This window comes from Prionailurus viverrinus, chromosome C1 (assembly GCF_022837055.1).
Source record: "Prionailurus viverrinus isolate Anna chromosome C1, UM_Priviv_1.0, whole genome shotgun sequence".
NCBI classification, from domain to species: domain Eukaryota; kingdom Metazoa; phylum Chordata; class Mammalia; order Carnivora; family Felidae; genus Prionailurus; species Prionailurus viverrinus.
The window spans coordinates 11,370,402-11,393,782 of NC_062568.1; the positions used below are offsets into that span (position 1 = coordinate 11,370,402).

The 23,381-nt window shown below is 41.9% G+C and overlaps 1 protein-coding gene across 2 annotated transcripts in view; it reads left to right on the forward strand.

The window, feature by feature from the left end:
* The window catches only part of EPHA4 (EPH receptor A4), a 151,183-nt gene that overhangs the window by 125,120 nt on the left and 2,682 nt on the right, over positions 1-23,381 (forward strand). For both annotated transcript variants that reach the window (XM_047872707.1, XM_047872709.1), the window contains 9 exons: positions 869-927; positions 2,725-2,838; positions 3,100-3,285; positions 7,920-7,981; positions 8,438-8,647; positions 10,555-10,704; positions 14,158-14,351; positions 17,923-18,078; positions 18,432-19,362. In XM_047872707.1, the coding sequence (XP_047728663.1) occupies positions 869-927; positions 2,725-2,838; positions 3,100-3,285; positions 7,920-7,981; positions 8,438-8,647; positions 10,555-10,704; positions 14,158-14,351; positions 17,923-18,078; positions 18,432-18,546 (1,246 nt within the window). In that variant the 3' untranslated portion in view covers positions 18,547-19,362. The remainder of the gene's footprint in view (positions 1-868; positions 928-2,724; positions 2,839-3,099; positions 3,286-7,919; positions 7,982-8,437; positions 8,648-10,554; positions 10,705-14,157; positions 14,352-17,922; positions 18,079-18,431; positions 19,363-23,381) is intronic.

The window sequence follows — 23,381 nt, forward strand, 5'->3', positions numbered from 1 at the left end:
TTCTCATTTTTACTCTTTCAAGTTTTCTACAAACTCTTAAGGAACGTGATCAAGTAGAAAGCGCAAATATTTACCTTTTAAATTTTCATTAATAATTTAGGAGTTTGCAAGCAGCAGCTGAAACCAATAACCACAAAAGTATTGTTTTAAGAATATCGTATAATATGATAATGAGGTTTTTGTCAATAACCACAAAACTATTGTTTTAAGAATATCATATAATATGATAATGAGTTTTTTTCTGGTAGTGGTTTTTGTGGTTGTAGCAACAGGACTTACTATTACTTATCACATACTGAACATTATCGTCATTTGATTTATCCATAATTCACCCATGGAAACTTATTTTGCTTTGGAATATGTATGGGAAAACTAGCCAATAAACTTATAATCTATCTTCAATAAGAAAAATTGATTCTGGAGATTTGAAATTATATTATAAAATATTTGTTTTATCACCTTAGTTTCTAACATTGTGGGTAAGAGCAGAGACTCTGGGGGCACCTGTTTAGTGCAGTTGGTTAAACGTCCAGCTCTTGATTTTGGTTCAGGTCATGATCTCACAGCGGTGAGATCAAGTTCTGCTGAGGGCTCCACGGCCCTCGGCTTAAGATTGTCTCTCTCCCCTCCCCCACTAATGATTTCTCTCTCTCTCTCAAAAAAAAAGGCAGAGACACAATCAGTTCTGATTGTGTTTGAAACCATTATTCACCAGCAAACTTTCCATAAACCTCGGTTTACTTGCCTGTGAAATGTGCACAGTATTTTTATTTTCCTGCCTTATATATAGTATGGTAGCAAAGAACTTATCTTGTGGCTTACTACTTTTGAAAATAATTGTGTGTGTGTTTTTTTTAATTTTTAATAGACGGAGCAAATACAGTAAAGCTAAACAAGAAGCAGATGAAGAGAAACATTTGAATCAAGGTACAACAATCGGATTAAGAATAAATTTTATTTTTCGACTCTGCCTCGTGTTTTCAGTTTAGAAATGCCTGCACTAAATTCATGTGGCTATCAGTATTATAGCTCTTTCATAGAATTATCTAAGTAATGTACTTATTTCCCACTGAAATAAGTGATTTGGGATTGTTTCGAGTGAGGTTAAAGATGGGGGTTGGGGAAACTTCCTTTCGATTCTTCTTATTCCTTATTTTACTGTCTACCTTGAAAAACTATTGGTCTTGCGGGTCGTTTGTGTAGCTGGGTGACAAGGCTTAACAGGTGACAATTTTTCTCATCTGTGTAAGATACAGTTTCTGGAGAGGAAAAGAACAAGGAACGAACAGTAATCGCTCTACCCCCAACAATATGTGCTGTGGCATTCAGGACTACTAATATCTCTTTAGTGGGTTCTGCTTATTTGGGGGTCAAACAATAAATTCAAAGAACTGGCCCTAGAATGACTTGACGAGGTAGAAGATTCTTAAGATCCAATAGAACGTTTTGAGATGATGGCGTTGTCCTCTACCTGCCCTGTCCAACACATTAGCCAGTAGCCACGTGCACTATTGAATACTTGAAAAGGAGCAAGTGTGAATGAGGAAGCACATTTTTAATTTCTTTGATTGTTAAGTAATTTACATGTAAATAGCAAGGTGTGGCTAATAAATGCCCTATTGGACAGCAGCACAGGGAGGTGGAAGGAAGAGAGAAACTAGGGGTAGGAAGAATCATCTTGAGAAAGATTTTCTTGGCTACAGGACATAAAGCAATAAAGGCTATGGAATGTCTGACAACCTTCCATTTAGTCACCTTATTTTCTTTCTAAAACCATATTTTTAAAATTTGCATGTGGTATATATATTTTTAAAAACAAACGTGACTTTTTTTTTTTTTTAATTTAAATGAGATGATGAGGACAAGACTGATAGTTCCAGAAAATCAAGGAGATTAGGCCAACCAGTGCCCTACCCCCTTTCTGTGCCCCAAAGCCCTAGGAGCTCTGGCAGGGAAAGGAGGGGTCCCAGTAATTACTGATGCTTCTTGTCCCAGCAGCCCTGGGACATTCTGAATTTTGGCTGCGAGTTGTCTGTGGGGTTTGGCTGAATGACACTTCCTGATATTCCAACCATTCACAACTAGGCTATAACATTTTCTCCAACTGCAGCTTTCGGATGACCTTCAGTGTCTTATAACACCTTCTTTCCAAAGCAGAATAAATGTGGAAGCCCAATACAGAGTGTATATTCTCCAGTCAGCTAGCTAGCATTGTCCCTCTTATCTATTTTAACCTAGCTTTCATCTTCATTTGTTAATTATCGGTCACGTGCTTAATTGGTCCAGATATTGGGCACCGTGTAAACATGGCCGATTAAGAAAAGAAGTTCCCATTATCTTCCCTGAGCAAATATAGCTGCAGATGGTGGGTGGGACACGAGCAACCAATTTGCACGAAGGTATGCAGCTAACACATTCCAAATTTTCTGGTAGAGACTCTCTTTTCCTCCATGGGATGGGTTGTTTTTAAAATTTCCTCCTTGAAGGGTGAAGACATTCCAGGAAGTCAGTAGAGCTGTGGCCTCTTAAGTAGCTAACAATTCTTTGTTTACCCACTAATGAAAACCAGAGCAAGAGTTTAAACATTTCTGTATGTCTGTTGCTAAGTATGTTTGTCATGCTAAGAAAACTTCCTCTGCTAAATATTTTTAGACGCGGACGACTTAAGTTCATTAGCGGTTTCTGAGAAGTAGTCTGCCAACCTGTCACGTGTTTATTACTTAGGTGTTAGAACGTACGTGGACCCCTTTACCTATGAAGATCCCAACCAAGCAGTTCGAGAATTTGCCAAAGAAATCGACGCATCCTGCATTAAGATTGAAAAAGTCATAGGAGTTGGTAGGTGTTTGAGTGTCTCTCTAATAAGCAAGCCTATTTTCTTTGTGGATATTAAATATACCTATGCGGATTATACAAACGTGTACGAACATATCGCGTGTACAGGTAGGTATGTGAATATCTGCGTACGTGAAATTCCCTTGATCTATGTAAAACATTAGCAGAGTGCCTGGCATGTAAGTAGCACGCAACAAATGTTAGCTCTTACTTTCATCTTGAATGTGTTTCTGGCCCACCGTTGATTCGTTTTCTCTCCCAAAGGTGAATTTGGTGAAGTATGCAGTGGGCGTCTCAAAGTGCCTGGCAAGAGAGAGATCTGTGTGGCCATCAAGACTCTGAAAGCTGGTTATACAGATAAACAGAGGAGAGACTTCCTGAGTGAGGCCAGCATCATGGGACAGTTTGACCACCCGAATATAATTCACTTGGAAGGCGTTGTCACCAAATGTACGTGGGGCACTCTTTTTACAAAGCCAAGTTAGAAGTTCCTGGCAAATTAAACGCACATTTTCTTTCCAGGGAAATGACAGATGGAGCAGACCCACTGATTGCTAATGGGAGGAAATCAGTGCAGGACAAGTCATTAATCTTGCAGTCAGCTCTCAATGGGTCTATGGTTTAGGCTGATACCCTATTTCCAAGGCAGCTTGTGTGAGATTTTAGGGAAATTAATATTGCAGATTTTTGGTATGCCTCGCCATCTTTCAAACCTTTGCTAGACCAAACTGATTGTCACAGGGTAGGCGCAAGCAGATGGTAAGCAAAATAAAATTTAAGTACTTTTCGTATGAAACACAACAAAAGCTCGCCACGCCTCGTGCTCGAACCTTCAGTTCCAGATGCAGGGAGTGAATCTTGGAAGTCTGTTTACAGTAACACCTGGTTGAACCTTCCTGTTTTAGCCCATTAACATTCGCGGAGCCTGCGAACCACGCTTCGGTTAAAATACGACACAGCTCAACAGATGCATTTTGTGAAGCAAACCCTGAATACATCTGTAAGGCTGGCTACGGCCCATTTTTAAGGCACCACATGGACAGTGAGCTGAAGCGGTTACTACTGAAGGGTGGCTCTGTTCCAGGAGGCGCAGTACCTACTACGTCACTACCCGGCAAAGATCTTATAAGCCCCGGGGCCGTGTCTCCAGGAAGGCCAAGGTTCCTCTCACTTGATTCAAGGTGCCTGTGAAAAGCACCCTCAGTGAACACGTGCAGAGTGGGTAAAAGGGAGCCGTGGGGAGAGAAGAGTAGGTTAAAAGAGTAAAACTTTGGCCATTAGCTCTGGGGTAGAGCAGAAAGTAAGACCCAAGAGCAGCACATCATCTTTTAAGAAGAGACAATAAGGAGGTTCCTAAAAAGTGAGAGAAAGTGTGCCTTCATTCAGAGGTCCTCCTCAAGCTTAAATGTCCATCAGAATCCTGGAAAACGTGTTCAAACAGTTTCCTGGAGCAGGTTTTATTCCTCAAGTGGGGTGGGGCCCATGCATTCACATTTCTAAAGATCTGGAAGGTGAGGCAAAGGCTTCAGGGCACCGGAATTGGAGACTCCCGTGTCCACGCCACTGCTAGGAAAGCATGTGGTCGTGAGCAGTTAGTTGCTCAAGATTTCAGTTTCCTCATCTACAAAATAGAGATGAGAATAGAACTTGCCCAAGAAGGTTATTTTGGATGAAAGACTTCCCGTGTTTAGCATAATGCTTGGCGAATTTGAACAACAGAAAACTTCCCTCAGTGTTAAATGGTAACGCTATGTCTTAAGAAGTACACCTTTCCCCATCATCAGAATCCCTCAAAAACGGAACCTTGGTGCTAAGGGTATATGATTTCCCACCTAAGGCGAAGGCTATGATTAGCACAGAATGCCTCTCTTTGCTTTTTTTTATTTTTTATTTTTTATTTTTTTTAATTTTTTTTTTCAACATTTATTTATTTTTGGGACAGAGAGAGACAGAGCATGAACGGGGGAGGGGCAGAGAGAGAGGGAGACACAGAATCGGAAACAGGCTCCAGGCTCTGAGCCATCAGCCCAGAGCCTGACGCGGGGCTCGAACTCACGGGCCGCGAGATCGTGACCTGGCTGAAGTCGGACGCTTAACCGACTGCGCCACCCAGGCGCCCCTCTCTTTGCTTTTTAAGATTAGTTTTGCAGACAGGATATTTTTCTGTTGCCCGTTGGCCTTCGGAGCTGCCCAGAGCCCTTCACTACCTTAATTGAAAGATAACATTCTGTTTAAATACTTCTGCAGGGGTCCAGTTTCTCAAAAGGAGGCTCTGTTCAGCTTGGGGTGTTTTTTCCTGCTGCAGACAGTGATTTTCGTGGCACCTCTGCAGAAGAGAGAAGAACCAGGGGATCTCTTTATTAAAGTCCCACCGCGCCTCTAAAACCCATAGCTATTACAGCTGTAACTGTTATAAACGACTGGATGCATTTGCATAATGCAGTTGTCACTGAGTTAAAATGATTGAAAATTTCCACCAGAGGAATTGGCCCCTTCCCCCACTCCACCCCCCCACCCCCCCCACCACGCCCCTGCCTGTTTCAGGGGAGGAACCACCTTCCCTCCGTGAGCCCAGCTGAGCCCCATTTCATAAGCCCCTCTGCTTACGGAGACATTCGTCTTTATTTCTCTTGGAGAGCTCATAAAGATTCTGACAAATGGATACTTTTAATAAACAGAAGACGGAATGTAGAAAAATCGTGAAGACCCGCCAACAGTCAGAGGAGGGAGGCGCGAGGGCACAAAGGTGATGTGGGAGCGTGTGAATTCATTACCAGCAGTTACTTGAAGAACTCTTTAAACTGATGGGGAGATGATACATTCCCTCCACCACCCCTCCCCCCGCAACTCTCTTCTGGGGCTTCTACGCTCTTTGTCTACACCTCCAGAGGGATCTGGTGAGGTAGAAGTAGGTGTTAATGCAAGAGAGTCCATCTCACTCATTGGTTGACGAAGTATCTTTTGATTGAGTTGGGTTCATTACAGCTCACTTGGATGCATTTGGTCTGTCCGTGGCCGCAGATGTAGAGGGTACATGAATCTAAAACAGAGAGCTTCGGGGCACCTGGGTGGCTCAGTGGGTTAAGCATCGACTCTTGATTTTGGCTCAGGTCATGACCTCAGGGTTGGTGGGATCGAGTCCCCCACCGGGCTCAAGCACCGAGCCTGCCTAGGAGTCTCTCTCTCTCTGCCTCTCCCCACACCCTCCGTACTTTCTCTCTCTCTCTCTATCAGAATAAATTAATACAATTAACTTATTACAAATGTATTTAATAATTTATAAAATAAATAAAGCAAAGAGCTTCCTATTTATTATATTGAGGGAGGACAGAAAAGGGTTCAGAGACGACTCCCTCCAGCTGAGGGCAAAGACCAGAAGTGGTTTTCCTCACCCTTTGATCGAAGCCACGACTTCCCCTTTTTCTGCCGGCTTTCTTTCATTCATCACTGAGAATAAACTCTCCGTGGTATCATTTCCTCATCCAAAAGTTTTGCCTCGGAAAGATTGCTTAGACACGATACCAAAAACACAATAAAAAAAAAGTGATTGGGGTTCCTGGATGGTTCATTTTCATCTCAGGTCATGATCTCAGGGTTGGTGAGTTTGAGCCTCCCGTCAGGCTCTATCCTGTCTGTGAGGGGCCTCCTTGGGATTCTCTGTCTCCCTCTCACCCCGCCCCTCCTCCCTTCTCTCTCTTATAAGTTTAATAAGTAAATAAACTTTAAGGTAAAAACATTAAAAATAAACAAGTGATTTTAAAAAATGATAACTTGGACTGTTTTGAGATTGAAAATTTCTGTTCTTCCTAATTTTTGCCTCTGAAATAAAGACATTTCCCCCCTCCGCACATCAGAACGGAGTCTATTCCGGATGGGAAAGGTATTAAGTTAGGATGGTTACAGGAACTTTCCAGCAGTGACCTACCCCAGTCCATTTTCCCTGACTGAATGTCTAAGTCCAAACCGTCCACAAGTATAGCAATGAAAGTGAATATTTTTGATTTATCAAACGAGCATTTTATTTTCCTCCCGGGGAACCTTTTATGTTCTCTTTGCTTTAACCTTTCCCTTAGTACAATATTGAGGATTTACGTCCCCACCCCAATTCCCTCCCACAAACGCTATTTAAAAAGAAGGAGTTTCAGATCTTGAGTCAATTGCCAGCCATGAAGAAACTAAAGAACGATTCCTATTTCCTAAGTTCCTCAGAAAGAAAACTAAAGTAAAATAAAAGTATTGTTCCCCCCCCCCACTTCTCCCAAACCTTAAATTCATTTTATTCTCTTTGCTAAAAACAAACAAACAAACACGCACACACAAAAAAACAGGTGAAGGGGGAGCAAGGATATCCTAGTGCTGAATTAACTTGTCTCAGTTGAAATAATTTCCTGCAACTTTTCTCTGATTTTTGTTTTTTGTTGTTGTTGCTGTTGTCGCTGCTGCTGAAGTTGTCCGCTTAGAGGACCAAATAGGATAACTTTTTTTATAGATAGGAAAGGGAAAAGAAAGGAGATATCTCCCGATCTGAGTAAGGTGGCGTCGGGGGGAGGGGAGGAGAGGGGTTAATATTGTGCATGCTTGAGCTTTAAGATGTGTCTGAGTAATGAAGTATCCTGCGTAGTTACTGCTCTTAGAAACTTGAGTTTCTCCAAATAAGTAAAAAAGTTTCTCTGTCCATTGATTCCTTTAGCATCACACAAGTGGCTCTTCTGGGGACAAAATAAATTAATTATCCTAAAGATTTTTTCGCCTTTAAACAGGCCGGCCCATTTATCTTCCTCCCCTTTTGCTTGAGAGAGCAATTATCCATTCATGTGCTCCCTGGATACCGGAGGCCACTTTAGTTAAAGACCTTGTCAACAGGCCACCCAAAGGGTTAACCTTCCAGATGGAATTTAAACCTACCCGTCCTTTTAATATTTCATTCCTAGCTCCCCACAGCTGAGGCATAAGCTTGGCTTGTTTTAATTAAATTAGATCGCACAAGACAGGTGTCTTGGCAGTAAAACTGTGCACAGCCCATTTTTATCTCATTAACTGCAGTGCTCATCAAGGGTTTGTGTTTTTCTTTCTGAAAACTCTAGGTAAACCAGTAATGATCATAACAGAGTACATGGAGAATGGCTCCTTGGATGCATTCCTCAGGGTACGTGACTACTTTATATTAAACCCAAGAATGTCGGTATTTAGAAAACTCTAACAGACTCCTTGCGTCCATTCTGTTTAGTTGTATTCATGGAATTTTTTAATGGGGCAAGGGAAGAAGGGGAGAAATAGAGAATGATGTGATTTTTAAAGGCTATTAAATAATCCATGTTCAATGAGGGTGGTGTTTGATTTATTCTTGCATTGTGGGGCTATGTGAGCCATAGATTCATTACAGTTGGATAATTTCCATCTACCACAGGAAGCAAACCCAGTTCTTAGGATACACTCTGCTAGTGAATTAGTGACTTCGGTCAGAAAGGTCCGGAAATAGTGTGGCATTTCATTGCAGGCTTGATACAGAAATCAAAAAAGATCTAAGTAATAATAAATGCTTTGGTGAAAATTAATTTGGCCTAATGCTAATGAGATTTTTCCTTATTCCTTTCCTATGCAGAAGAATGATGGCAGATTTACTGTCATTCAGCTGGTGGGCATGCTCCGTGGCATTGGGTCCGGGATGAAGTATTTATCGGATATGAGCTATGTGCATCGAGATCTGGCTGCACGGAATATTCTGGTAAATAGCAACTTGGTCTGCAAAGTGTCTGATTTTGGCATGTCCCGAGTACTTGAGGATGATCCGGAAGCAGCTTACACCACCAGGGTAAGGAGGATTTGCGACCTCTGGGTTTTGACTCTGATGAAACTGTTCCTCTTTTCTCACTTTGATGTTTAAGCCCTTTGTGATTTTGTAAGTTTCCTCATCCTTCAGAGCCTCTTCATATCCCCGCATTCACTTTGAAGCTGTATTTCTGAGAGGGATTTTGAAACCGCCTTAAGATGTGTGACTGCTTTAAAAACTGCAAACTAGAGCTTTGAGTAATTATTGTATTTATTACACTTAATTTTTCTTCCTTTCCTTCCTTCCCTCCCTCCTTCCTTCCCTCCTTCCTTCCTTCCTTCCTTCCTGTTTTAGATTTTCCATTTGATTCTTTTCTATTATTAAAAAGTCTTCTTATTTTAAACAAGGTAGAGCAACGTTTCTAGTTGGTTGGCCACTGAGTCTGAGGATGTGTATACAGGATTTATAAATCATTTACACTCTGCAAGGAGTTTTCAACGTTAATGGCCTTTGTTTTACTCCTGGTAGATAGGCCGGATTAGGGCACAGTGAAGAGTTATCAGTATACAGTTAATGGCTATCCTTTCTTAGCTGGACAATCTGAATATAAGATACTAATGGAATACACAGAATCCTAAAAGGGTTTGGCCATTAAGGCTGGGCACTGCTGAAATCAACGGAAAGCAGACATTTTCCTCCTTTGATGCTCACTTTGCATTTACAATCCTCAGCATTGTTTTTGTTTGGTTGGTGGGTGGGTGGGTGGGTGGGTGGGTGGGTTTCTTTTCTTTCCCTGGTAGTGTTCTATGGCCGTGGCTCTAGCTTTGAAACTTACACATATATCCACTTTTGAATTCTAAGTCCATTCATGTAAGAAAGAATGCATCTCTGTGAATACTGAAGATCTTGTATTTTTACCAGTTATTTGGAGAGGAAGATTAAAGGAGGCTTTGAGAATGATCCATTTACGTAGATTAAACCTTAGCCAACTAGTTAAGGAAGGTGGAAGGCAGCGCAAGTGTCCTTCTGTATAGAACAAGTAGAAATGTAACACGCTGGGTTTTCAGTGTTTCAGTCACACTGCAGTGAATCAATGTAATTTCTAGTACTGTTTAGTGTCTCATTTAGCAGCCTCAGTAAAGCAAGCTTTCAAATGATGTTCTCTGGAAACGCTGGAGTCGCAAGTTAAGTTGTATTAATTTCCCCAGATGGAACCTGAGGAAACTTGAAACTTGATTCAAAACCCCTCTCACCTAAGTGTAATAACCAAACAATAGACATTTGGGGCAAAGAAAAAAAAAATCAAGCACCGATTTTAAACTTTTTCTGGGTAATAGTCAGTTCCTTTGCCACGTTTGCAGGTGCCCTCCCTCCATTAAAGTCAGTAATGACATTAGCATCTGCTACTTGTCTTCCTCTAAGAGCCTGCGTAATGTGTTATCTTCTAACCATGTTAAGCATCTTTCTCATGCTATGTAAAAGTAGGATGGCAGTGTGGAGGATAGAAAATTTCATATTTAACTTCCTTAGTTCATGACTCCAGAAGCAATATTAAATATCACCATTGTGCTGCTGGGTGAGAGAATTCAGCAAGAAGTCAAAGTGAGCGTCAGCTACGCATCCACTGATATACCGTCATAACATATGCATGTTGTAAATCCTGCGACTTCCTTTCTCCTACAATATCGCCTGAAGCAGAACTCAAATAGGTAGGCTCTTTAAAAAATAATTAAACAGACTACTTGTTCACTTCCCTGTGACCAAAGAAAACACATGAGAAGTGTCTCAACTTAGAAGACTAGTTAAAATAAACAAGTCTCTTATTATTGTTTGGAGAGCTATCTCAGGAATGCTGTTGTCCTGCTTGGCGAACAGTAAGAACATTCAGGGACTAAAATGGCACATCAGTGATGTACTTAGGGAATAACTTATGGCTCGAATGTTCACAGGGTGGCAAGATTCCTATCCGGTGGACCGCGCCAGAAGCAATTGCCTATCGTAAATTCACATCAGCGAGTGATGTATGGAGCTATGGAATCGTTATGTGGGAAGTTATGTCATATGGAGAGAGACCCTACTGGGATATGTCCAATCAAGACGTGAGTCTTTATGTTCTGAAATATATGTCTCTGCATTGAGATTCAGGAAGGATTGCATCAGTGTACGATGGAGTAGGCTTGAGCTTGAAATGATACATGAAACTCAAGATTCTCAATACAAATGTGTGTAATAATCTCATTAAACCTCACAGTCGTGGATTTCAAGGACCAAAATTACGTCGCCTAAATGGGGGTAGCATGAGAGACCAACTCAGTAGATTTATATTTTTATCTATAAATTTATAGATTTATATTCGATAGATTTATCTTTTACGTGATTAATGCTCCAATCCACAGTGGCATACAATTCAACTTTGATTTCTAGGAAAATACGAGGATATATGAAAAACGCAAATTTCACACGTGAAAAAATGGACACCAAGGGTTTATCTGAAGAGAACTAGTGAATATTTTAAAGCTGGCATAGTTGTAATTAGAGCTTGCCCCTTGAGGACTCTAAAATAAAGCTCCACTAAATGACCCTTTGTAAATTATGCACATCCCTTTAAATGTACCATCTGGACTACTTCATAAGGGAGTATCCACAATGTCTGCAATTTCAGAAAAGCATTCAATAATGACACTAATAAGATTCCAGGGTAATAGAATTTAATTACAAACATCTCCAGTGAAAAAGAAGGGAAAACACAGAAAAACAAAAAACTTGGACCAAGGGGTCTTCCCAGAACACTTGTTAGTTGTACGTGTGAAGTAAAATATTAGCACACAGGGCTTCCACAGGCGTGGCCTTCAATTTCTCACTAAAAATTACAGCTTAGAAAAAAAATCTCCTTTTCAAAAATTTTCTCTGATGTGGAATGCTACCTGACCATCTGCTTTGTCCTGAAACAGCAAGAGGTTGCACAGCCTTGGCTATTAGATGAAGAACTCGAGAAATCGGATGCTGGTTGCCTTACCAATAAAATAATGTTCAGAGCGATAGAGAAACTAATGCACTCCACGGCGAGGGGCGCAGAAAAGAATTCGCTAGCCAGATTAAGAGGAATGATGGTGTTGACATTGTGTTATCTGTTAAGTTATACAGAAAAGTTCATAGCGGATAGGAAGAAGGCCAGCAGCTAGCATAACTAGTAGGTAATTGCAGGCTGGAAAAAAATTACAGAAGTGAGGGGTGTGTAATGCGTTGTTTGATGTGATTGTGCTACAGACACCTTCCAGTACCTACCTTGTAACAACATTTGTTTTCGGATAAGAGACTTGACGGAAGGACAAAAACAACCTAAATGAGCAAGTAATGCATACCTTGACTCCTTTAACGATGTGGTACTTCAACTCTCTTTCAGTTGGCAGTTGTGACCAAATGCTCAGAAGAGCAGCGACTCTCAAGATCCTGTCCGTTTCCCGGCCCTGAATATTTTCAGACCCATGGTTTTGGCAGTTTCTATATTACGTTAAAATAATTTTTATTGTTTTAAACTTTTCAGTTGTCTGGTTTTCTCTGTGAGGAGCATTTGAAGCCATTTCTCTCCCACAGATCATGTCGATCTGTCGTTCCCGCGTGTTTGTCTCCGTTGGGTTCTGCGTAAGACAGGAATCAATAGGAAATGTAACTGGGAAATCACTTTCATGAGTAGAATTCATTTGGCATATGGTGAATGGACTCAAAATAACTGTCGCAAATATGGCAAACTTACCAAGTTTTTTGTTTGTTTTACTCTTCAGCCCCCCAAAAGCATTCAGCAGTAAACTGAGAAAATATGCTTTGTTAACCCACAAGCCATCTTCCAAGCTGGCAGTGGAGAGGAAGCTAATGAAAGAGTATTAAGCAGTCTGAGGGTTCATAACAAATTGTGTTATCCTGGCGTTAGCCCAATATTTCTCTCATTCTCATCAATTCAATGTAAAATGTTGTCATCAAGTCTAGAGTCAACATCATGCACCTGGGAAGATAAAAGAAAGTCAGAAGATCAAACTGACTTCATGTAATTGCCAGAAATAAAGAGACCAATGTTTAGTAAGATAGCATGTAGAAGTCTACTCTAGAAGGAGTAGTAAATAATACGAATACAACAGGATGTTGGCAAAAATACACGGGCGAAAAAGGATCAGGGGGCTTAATAAATCACAAGAGGACTGTCAAACTGTGTGCCAGCTGAAAAGACAATAATCGTACTGATACATAGAAACTGGACCCAGCTGAATTAACTGTTTGCTGTGGAAGGCCAGTTGTTGAACAGGAAATATAAACCCCACTGCGGGGTGAATCCAGCGTGGCCACTGAGATGGCTAGAGCTCTGGTTGTTTCATTAGCAGCTACCCATTTTGATAGAAACCAAACGAAACTGATTTAAAATGAATAAAACTTTTTAAAAAATCTCCAGACCAAAAAAAAAAAAAAGGACTTTTAGAATTTCATCGGATTCCCATAAATGATGCTAATGTGTAGCCAAGAAATTATGAAATACTCCCCCTCCTTAAATTTGGCATGAGTCCTACGATATTACATTACTGGGATTCATACCCTAAAGATGGGGGGCTTTGCAAAAGGCCAATAAGAAAACTACTGTAATACCTGTGAAGACAGATTCAAAAATTTTGAATTAGAAGAAAGACTGTTAGAGAGTTAACTCACGTCTTATTAAGCAGGGAGAACTCTGGGCAATGAGACAACCGTCTACCATTATAACTTCTTTCCTTAGATGTGGAAAGGTCCCCTTCAGAATGTGAATGCTCGAAAAGAATTTTTTTCTTTTTTAATTTTCTTTGCTACTACTTTTTTTTTTTTTAATCCACTTACTAACACCTTTTAACAGGGCCAACTGTCAGACAACTGAGACCCAAGAATGTGATGTAGCATTGGTATATTGGTGTATTTTGGTCTTCCAAAAGGAAAGATGGTTGGCCATGTGGAGGGTTTGAGGAGAGTGCTATTTTAGAGAGAGGGAGTGTCTTCTGGATTGGGAGGTCTGGAAGGAGGGCTCCTGTACTGACCCGTGAGCTGTCTGTGCAAGCGGATACAGACTTAAAAGGATACAACGAGACGTTCATCTTGGACGCAACTATGAATGCTTCTGAAGGAAGATCTGTAACACGAGGCTAGAGTGTCTTTTGTTATGAGGGCTCAGAGGATGCTGGATAGCAGGAGGAGGAGGAGGGCGGTCACCATGTGATCTCCGAGAGCCAGCCCAACACCAAGCTGTTGATCTGATTGTGTTCTAACCACTTCGGAACACTGATGCGTTCTTCACTTTAGAATTTCAGATTGGCATTGCCTGTCATCTGAGAACAGCTCATGGCAACAGCTGGCTTCCCTGTCCCGTTGCCAGCAACACTCAGGTCCAGCTTTGGCTTCTGCGAAGAAATTGGTGCTGTTCCCATGCTCGAGCTTGCCGGCAGCTGAACGTCCAGGGGAATTTGCCGGTCAGGAGGATGGACCTCTGACAGCAGCTTCCCCTGGCCGCTTAATATATAGCGTTCTGTTTTCTCTGATAGGTGATTAAAGCCATCGAGGAAGGCTACCGGCTACCTCCTCCAATGGACTGCCCCATTGCACTCCATCAACTGATGCTAGACTGCTGGCAGAAGGAGAGAAGTGATAGGCCGAAATTTGGGCAGATTGTCAACATGTTGGACAAACTCATCCGCAACCCCAACAGCTTGAAGAGGACGGGGACCGAGAGCTCCAGGTCGGCCATGCCTTCTTAATAGTGATGTATGAAATAATACATTAGAGGTGGCAGGCGAGCGGTGGCTCACTTTCAATTCCTGCCTTTGAGTCAGAGGCCACTGCACAGCTCTCTGCAGCCTGGGTGGCTTCTGTCTCAGTTAATGGAGTATTTATGGTAGTTTTGTTCACCATTTCGTAGAGCCTAACACCTGTCGGGCCTCAAAAAGTAGTACGAAAACAAACATAAAAAGAAAAATTAAAAAAACCCAGCAACAAATAGCTAAAGTGCTTACTTTATTATGCTGGACCTGAACATGTAGGAAGAAAGATAAAATATACTTTGGGAAGACATTCAGGTCACTAGATGCTATACTTGGGGAAGGGAAAGGAACACTGGATTAGTAAAAAATGAGGAATAGAGGACAGCTTTTCATGCACTGTTTTTAAATGTTTTGTTTAACATTTATTTATTTTTGAGAGACAGAGAGAGATAGAGCATGAGCGGGGGAGGGGCAGAGAGAGAGAAGGAGACACAGAATCTGAAGCAGGCTCCAGGCTCCGAGCTGTCAGCACGGAACCCGATACGGGGCTCGAACCCACAAACTGGGGGATCGTGACCTGAGCCGAAGTCGGATGCTCAACCGACTGAGCCACCCAGGCGCCCCTCTTTAGGCACTGTTTTAGGTTGACTTCTAAAGGGTTATAGGCGCATACAAGCTTACAAAGCACAAAATTCATTCGGTTTCAGTTCCTAACATCTCTCTTTACTGAGTCTTTCAAGAGTAGAAGGAAGCAGGACCAAAATAGAAACTGATCAAGTTGCAAAGCATATGGCTGAATGTTTGAGAAGGGTTTTAAAAATGAATATAATTGAACCATCTGTAAAATAGGTAGTTGTTTCATTGGAAAGGGCAAAAGGAAGAAGCGTGATCAGTCCAGAAAGGAGATCCCAGATACTCCCGAGTGCTCTTAATTCAATAGGAACTTTTCAACCTGGTGTAAGATTCCGGATACCTTGATACCGGTCCCACCCCAAAGAGTATAGACCGCCCTTGGTAGTTAAATGATTTAAATGAAGACTAGCATAAGATACTCAGCTGCTTCGAGCCTGCAAGAAGTAAGGTATCTACTCACCTCCAAATCTGCAATTCTTCAAGGCTCCTCTTTCATCATGACGCTGAGTTAAAAATTGGAGGATGTTTTTTTTCCCACAATGTCCAAGACCTTCCAGTCTCGGTCAGTGCAGGGAGCTCCCCCTCCAGTCTTCTGCAAACTTAGCCTAATGGTTGCGGAAGAGAAGGTATATATGCTGATTATTTCAGTGCACGAAGAATCTGGAACAAGCAGCAGAGACACCCTCTGTTCTCTTCTGGGCTTTCAGATCCCTTGGCATTTGCCACAGCCCAAGAGCTTAATGATCAAGCTCTTCTGAAAGAACACTAGGGATGGGCTAAGTTCACATCTTATCTCTGCCACTTGATAGCGAAGTGACCTAAAAAAAAAAAAATTTTTTTTCCCCTTAGCATCTCCAGGCTACTTTTTGTTCTTTAATTCTCCGATATCCAGTTCAATTCTGGCCTCTTCTATTCCAAGGTGAATTTCCTCCAGCTTTTAGGTCTCCAGCTCCAGATCCCATGAATTTTGTCTGAAGGTCCTAAGTCTGGTTCATTGGTATTTGGTGCTTCTCCTGCTGGTATAAACTCTTCAGCCACTGATATTGCATAATGTGTGCTTCGTACAATTATGCAGAACAAATTGAGAACAAACTGAGTTATTGGATATACTTTTTAGAATTCTAAATTCTTCTCGCTGATGGTACTTCGGTAGCTTTGATGCTGATTACTGTTTGCTGATAATGGGATGTAGTATAACATTGTATGTGATTCAGCACAAAATTAGGCAGATGTCATGGTGTTCCACAGAGAGCACAAAGACTTCCAGAGCAAGCTTGCAAATAATCCTTAGAGTTCATTGATAGTGAATGAGGTTATTTTCATCCTAAGGTCATTTTGACCTTGTCGGGTACCTAGAGCCTACATGTTGCCCTATTCATGCTCTTGGCTTAAAGTTAGAAATGCAAACTATTGGTCTTGTCTAATGATGAATATTATTGATAAACATGAACACTAATGTCTAAAATTCTATGTGATGTTACTTGTTATTGGGGGAAGAGCTAAATCTTGATTATTCTTGTCATAAAAATTCACACAATTTTACTCAGAAAATTGGACTTAATTGAAATAACGGACATAAAAATTCACAGTGGCAAGCTACGATTTGGACACAAAACTGATTGATAAAACAAGTCTCGTTTGAAATAGTTACATAAGAAAGAATTTGTGCAAACCAAAATAACAGGTAAAAATTATAAAATAAACAATGGAATTAGATTAATTTTGCCATGCAGAAAATTAATCAAGGCATTATACCGACTTAATTTTGTTTTCACAAGAGAATATATTCTTTTTGGCTAAAAATTCAGTAATGATGATATTCCTATTTAAACATCTCTATTTAAGCAGCGCAGCCTCAGGAGGAAAGCTAGGTCAGAATGTGAAGACCAACCCCATTCTATAATGTCTAGGGAAACGGGAGCTCCGGGAAATATAATAAACAAGTAGCCGTGTTGCGCTACAGGTGATTAAAGTAAAGGTGGCATAAAATACCTGGTGAAGGTCTACCCAATAATTACTAAGTAGTTTGATGATAAAGAGGACTATGTTTCTCTTGATAATAATTATTGTATTATCAGTATCACGAGGAATGGCAAAATTCCCGCCTTGAAGTGTAGTCGCTCTTGACAATGACCTAACGTAAGACACCTGGCCTGAGAAATGCGTAAACTAAGAAATACGTTCATAAAAAGTGCCTAGAGTTCATTGAAATGATTATTCAAGAGCCCCAGCAAGGGAAGACGAGAATCCACGCGGTGATCAAAGTGGCCATTCTTCCTTCCCGTCTTGGCACACGTGCTGGTCAGGCATGGGCTGATTAAAGAGGGCATTAACTCCCTGCTGTCCCCAAGTTTGTTTGAATGCACTGAGCCTGCCTTGCAGACCTGGCTGGGAGCACGCTGGACTTGAACTCTTGCTGTTTTCTCCGCTCCATCAAGTCTGGCGAGTTGCAAGCTCACGGTGTTTTGTTTTTTTGGTTTTTTTGTTTTACTCCTACTTCACTAGGGTTTCCATAGCTGCTGTCCTGAGGTATGTAATAGTGCTGGCAAGAATTTCCCTCTTCCTGCAAAGACTCAACGGGTATCAGCCACAAGGTCTCCCCCAATCTTTCCCCCCAGGCTGAGATGTGAAAAGACTGGGATGATCCTTAGTATACCAAGAGGTCCCCAAGAAACAAATGTGGGAAGTGGGATCAAGGGCAGAGAAGGCGATTGATACATGTTTTAGCGACTTTGTGCGATGAGGGGGGCAAAAAAAAAAAAAACAAACCATCGCACGATGATCATTTGACAACAGGCAGTCCTCTAAAAAGCCCTTCCTTGGCATTTCAATGCCTGTCTTAGGCAATCTGACTTCTGAGTCTTGCTGTCTCACTGATGGTTCTCGTCTGTCCACACTTTCTCGTTCCACCGCCAGACCTAACACCGCCTTGTTGGATCCGAGCTCTCCCGAATTCTCCGCCGTGGTATCCGTTGGCGACTGGCTCCAGGCCATTAAAATGGACCGGTATAAGGATAACTTCACGGCTGCCGGCTATACCACACTAGAGGCTATAGTACACATGAACCAGGAGTAAGTACTCAGCGATGTAACACCAAAGGGTAAATCTAGATTTAATAGTATTTGCTGTTCTTGCTTTGAGCTGCATTATCATCCTACTCATTAAAAAAAAAAAAAAAAAAAGAAAGAAAGAAAGAAAAAGAAAACTGGAATGCCTTTCGTTTTGATCGCGTGTAATTTTTGCACAGCCTCTCGAGCACCTACATTGTTGCATTAAATTGCTTAATTAGACATTAGAACATACCTGCCTTGTTGTGCCGTATGAGCTGTGGCTGATTCAAATGTGTGTCTGCATGAAGCCCCGAAACGAGATTCTCGGCCCTCATGCCTTTTTCTCTCCCTCTCACTTCTCCCCCTACATCCAGTGACCTGGCAAGAATCGGCATCACAGCCGTCACACATCAGAATAAGATTCTGAGCAGCGTCCAGGCGATGAGAACCCAAATGCAGCAGATACACGGCCGAATGGTTCCTGTCTGAGCCAGTGCTGTTGAATAAACTCAGAACTCTTGAAATTAGTTTACCTCATCCATGCACTTTAATTGAAGAACTGCACTTTTTTTAACTCCGTCTTCGCCCTCTGAAATGAAAGAAAGAGTAAAATAACCTGCAGCGTCGCCCGGTGTACAGATTTTGCTGAGATCGCGGGGCTTACGGAAATGACAGACCGTCGCTCGAATCGAGACCTGGAACCCATTGTGTCTCAGAAGTACTCCGTCCGTCACCAGTTTGTAAAATACACGTACCTGTATAAATAGAACACCACCTCCGGGTTTTGATGAGTATTTGCTGACAGACACTGAGCTTCTCTGAGACATCCTTGATCCTCTCTCCATTTGGAATTACAGCTACAGTATCTTGTTTGTGGTGTAAATGGCCGTCCTCTTGCTCTCACCGGAATGAATACCATGCCCAGGAACATTTGGGAAGGACTCAGTCGTAGCTTCTAAGGCTTGGTTCTTACCACGGAAAACAACCTAGGTGAAAACCGCGTAGCTCATCGGGCCACCTGGTGGCTTATGGTGACCTGAAAGTCATCATAAGGGGCTGGAAAGAAAAGGAAAGTGGATTTTAAAAAATAAAAATAATAAGAATGATAATAATAAAACCCAAACACCTCCCCCTCACTGGACAAACAAGGTCTGTTTCTTTGGGCCCGAGGCTGTGCCATATAAAGTCGTATTTTGGGACTCTACAAACTTCTTGTAACTACCTTATGGATAGTGGACCGTGACAATCTTGAATAGGGAACTTTCACACTTCCCTCCTTTAAAGAAGCAAACCCAGACCTACAAGGTAAGGCAAAAGAATCCGCAATGGATCTTTCTCCAGTGAAAACTCTTTTTCTGGTTTTCTTTTTAACTCAATCCAACTTGAAACACCAACCAATAAATATTCTTTCATGACTGTCAGGCAGTTAGGGGTTCTTTCAGGATGTTAGTCCTCTCTTGACTGTGGGAGTAGAGACCGGTATGGAAGCCAGTAGGTTCTTCCCTGTTGTTCCTTCGGGAAGAAGTGAAATAGGAACCATACGAAGTCAGGTTTGGGAACATGGCACCTGGACCCCCACTGGCTCTCTCTCACACTGAGTTCCTTTTACCCTTTAGTGCCCGTCATTCAGGCCACAAATACTTCCTATCTTTGGGGTACCAAGTAATCACCTCTAATCTGGGATCATGCCTCATTCTTTGGAGACTTTGCTGCAGTTGAGAAATCCTGGAAGGTCCGTCCATTATTCTTATTTTCTGCCCTGCTCCTGTAGCCCCGGCACCAGACAGGGTCAGCCAGGGAGGATTTACCTCGAAGTCAGGAGTGAGACTTGGAACTTACCTTGATGTCCTCGCTATTAGAATGTGACCTACCGGAAAACATGGCTTCTCATCCGTAAAGGCCGTGAGCCTTAGATCCTTCTATTTTAATCCCAGAATTTTCCTCGTGAAACGTGAATTAAATGGCTTTGTGTATTGTCAGAAACAAACGACCTAACTCTTTTTGCCTGGACAGATTTTAACTTCTTAAACGCTTCCATTTGCGCTTTTAAACAAAAACTTGGTTGATTTTAATGACCTTCCTCCCCCCGCCCCCCCACCCTTGGTTTTATGCTGAAAGCTATTTCTTATAGAGCAAAAGGCATGTTCAATCTGATGCTGTCAAATCATGACAGTTTAGCAAAAACCTTTTTGCCACGCTGGTTGTAAAAGCTTTTCTCTTCAGAAGGAATGTGAAATTTCTTTCTTTCTTTTCTTTTTTTTTTTTTAACTACTCCAACAATTTCTGTTTCATCACCACTTTTGCTGAACCCTAAGAGTTCCGGATATCCATGTTCAAAGTTGACAATGTAGGTGGGGTTTTTTGCTTGCTATAAAAAAAATAAAAAATGTATATGTTTATTTTTTTCCTTCAGGGAATCTGTGGAGTATTTTGTTTTCAATCTCCACGGTGCAATTCAAATAAGGTGGCATTATGACATTATCTTGTAAGTCAAAAGAGTGTTTCCTTGCATACACCGAATAATTAGAAGTCTTGCTTTCTTCGAGGCAGCAGCTTAAGACTTGAGCTATTTTTCTAAACGCTGAACATACTCAAAGCAGAACGTTTCTAAAAAGAGAACGTGTCAGCTCTAAGCTACCCTAACGAGTTAATGCTGGACGCTGTGCGGCCGTCGTCGTGTTGTTTTCTCAGCAAGTATCTGTGTACGTGAACTCATCAGGCAAGGATTGCAAGGTGGGACGTGAAATCTTACGACGTTCAAAGGTTGCCTTCCGAACCTTCATTTTAACACAGCGTAGGAGGTAGAGTCCAGGCCAGTGGAAAGGCCAACAGAGGGCCTTCCGAGTCCCCACAATAATATCCAGTAGCTGTAAAAGTGAAACCTCACTGCTTCTGCGAAGTTACACATTCTAGAAGAGAAACAGGAGGACAGAGGGAAGGTTGCATTGTTTCCCAGGGCACGGAGCCAGGCTCTGGCGTCCAGACAGCTATGGATTCGAAAGCCAGCTGAGATGTTGACACTGGGAAATTCACTCCATGTTTCTTTATAACTCAGATCCTCCACCTGTAAATTAGAGATGATGATACTTCAATAATAACTCCTTTCCTAACACACGGCGTTGTCGTAAGCATACGTGACACGCTCTTATGTAGAACGCGCTGGACTTCACGGAAGGAAGGTGCTCTCTTCCTCCTCCAAGGTTTTCCGAGTGCTACTCATCCCTATTTCACTCGCGAACCCAAATGTTGCATTGCGACATGCTGGAGTGAGGTGAAATGAAGTTCAGTGGTAGGAGCCTTGCCCGCGAAGCCGCTTCACCTTCAATGGATTCGTGAGGATGTGATTTAAACGTGTGTCTGTACAAAAGGTACACCTACCTTTGTAGACCTACCAAATACTCCTTTGTCGCTTAGCCTTGAAATTCGTGACATTGTTTTATAATTGAAAAAAAAAATGAAGTGCACAAGTCAGATCCCGTTGTAACAGATGGAACTGGATGGTAAAGACACTTTGATGCCTTCATAACGGATTCAGAGGAACAATGCTTTGTTTATTTAGATGCAGTGAAAGTCACATCTTTCCCTCATGATGCCACATAGACCACATGCTTTGGTCTTTGTCCAAGCACTTCCCCATGATAAAGAGGTTGTCTCCATTCAAAGGAGCTAACGTTTATTTTTCTCCACCTTAGAATATTCTGGCATCAGCTAGATACAATCCTTCATATTTCCTACCCTTGTCACTTCAAACATCCAACCCTTTTCACATACACAGTGAGTCCCCAAATAGCCCACTTCCTATTACAAACTATTTTCACAACATGTATTTATATCCAGGCATTTAGTGAAGAAGAGGGTTGGGGAACTGAAAGGGAACAAAAGTGTTTTGGGACTCCTTTTTCTCCTCTAAGAGTGGGATTTCTAGCAGTACAACAAAATCACCTTCCAAAAGTGTGCCTATCCATATGGCGTTGGTTGTGTTCCAACAGTCTTAAGGTCATACGCCTGTTCTCCTTGTCCTGCATGTAAATACATGCCTGCCTGATTAAGTCTCTGCACAGTCAGGTTTCAGGAACTACATTTGATAGACGTACTCATTTCCAGAGAAGACACAGTTGGAAAAGTAGATCCAAATCCTTCTCTTTCTTTCTTTCCCCCCCCATAATTGTCAAAATGAATGATGTTGACAAGAGGCTTCTTTCAGGGAGGACTTGCTAGTTATAACCGTACCCACATGTATAGTTTTAAGTTGCTTAAGAAGTAATCTCTATCTGAGTATTTTATAAGAAAACTTTATTTCTCTCTCTCCAAATAGACTAAAGTGTTCCCTACAAGACCAAATCATGGTCATTGACCTCAAAGAAACTAACCTGGATTTATATCTCACACACGACAAACACACATAGGTACAAAACCAGCATGTAAACGATTGGTTTAATAAAACGAGCTAAACTGTCCTTGAAGATACGTTCCGGCCTTAATCCTTGCTCTCTCGATATCTGAGGTCATTCTCTGCCAAACACGGCCGTTGTGGTGGAAGACACAGTCCCCAAAGCTACCTTGATTGTCAGTTGTCACAAAAGAAAGAAGAGGAACTGCTTATTCGGGTTTGCGTTGATAATTGTGAGGACAGTGGAGAGCCACGATGATTCCATTGCATCGCGCTGATCTGCCCAGTGCTAGACTGATGGGGCAGTCGTGACTGATTAGTTCTTGGTGGGCTTGAGCCCCCAAAACCTTTCTCACTGGCACACCAAATGTCTCCCCGTGCCACGGCCCAAAGGGTCCCTCTCGGTGCCTGGTCCATGCAACTCGTATGACTCCTTTACCAGATACTCTCCTTCATTAGAAGTTCCTTTGTAAGAAAAACGTTCAGTGATTTTTATTTCTTCGTTTGCATTTTTGCCAATCATGTCGTTGAATAATGGCGGATCGTGGCGTTGCCAGATCTGTTCCCACGACACACAATTTCCCTTTTAGGAAATACTGGGAGCTAGTATCCGGGGCTTTACGTGTAACACAGTTTGCCTTTCACATCATTTTACCTTTCTCCTCTGACACAAATGAATCATCACAAGTCAGCATTTTCATCTCACAGAGGCTGTTTGCACAGTGGATCAGGCATGGCTATAGACTCAGACTGTGTGGGTTCGAATCCCCGCTTTGCTCCTTTGCCATGTGTGACATGACCGTGAGCAGATTGCTCGGCTCTGCTGAGATTCAACGGCCTCATCCGTGTGATAGGAGGAAGACGAGTCCCTTCCCCAAGTTGTTATAATTAAGCTACTAATAAACACTTTTGTTGTTGTTGTTGTTGTTGTTGT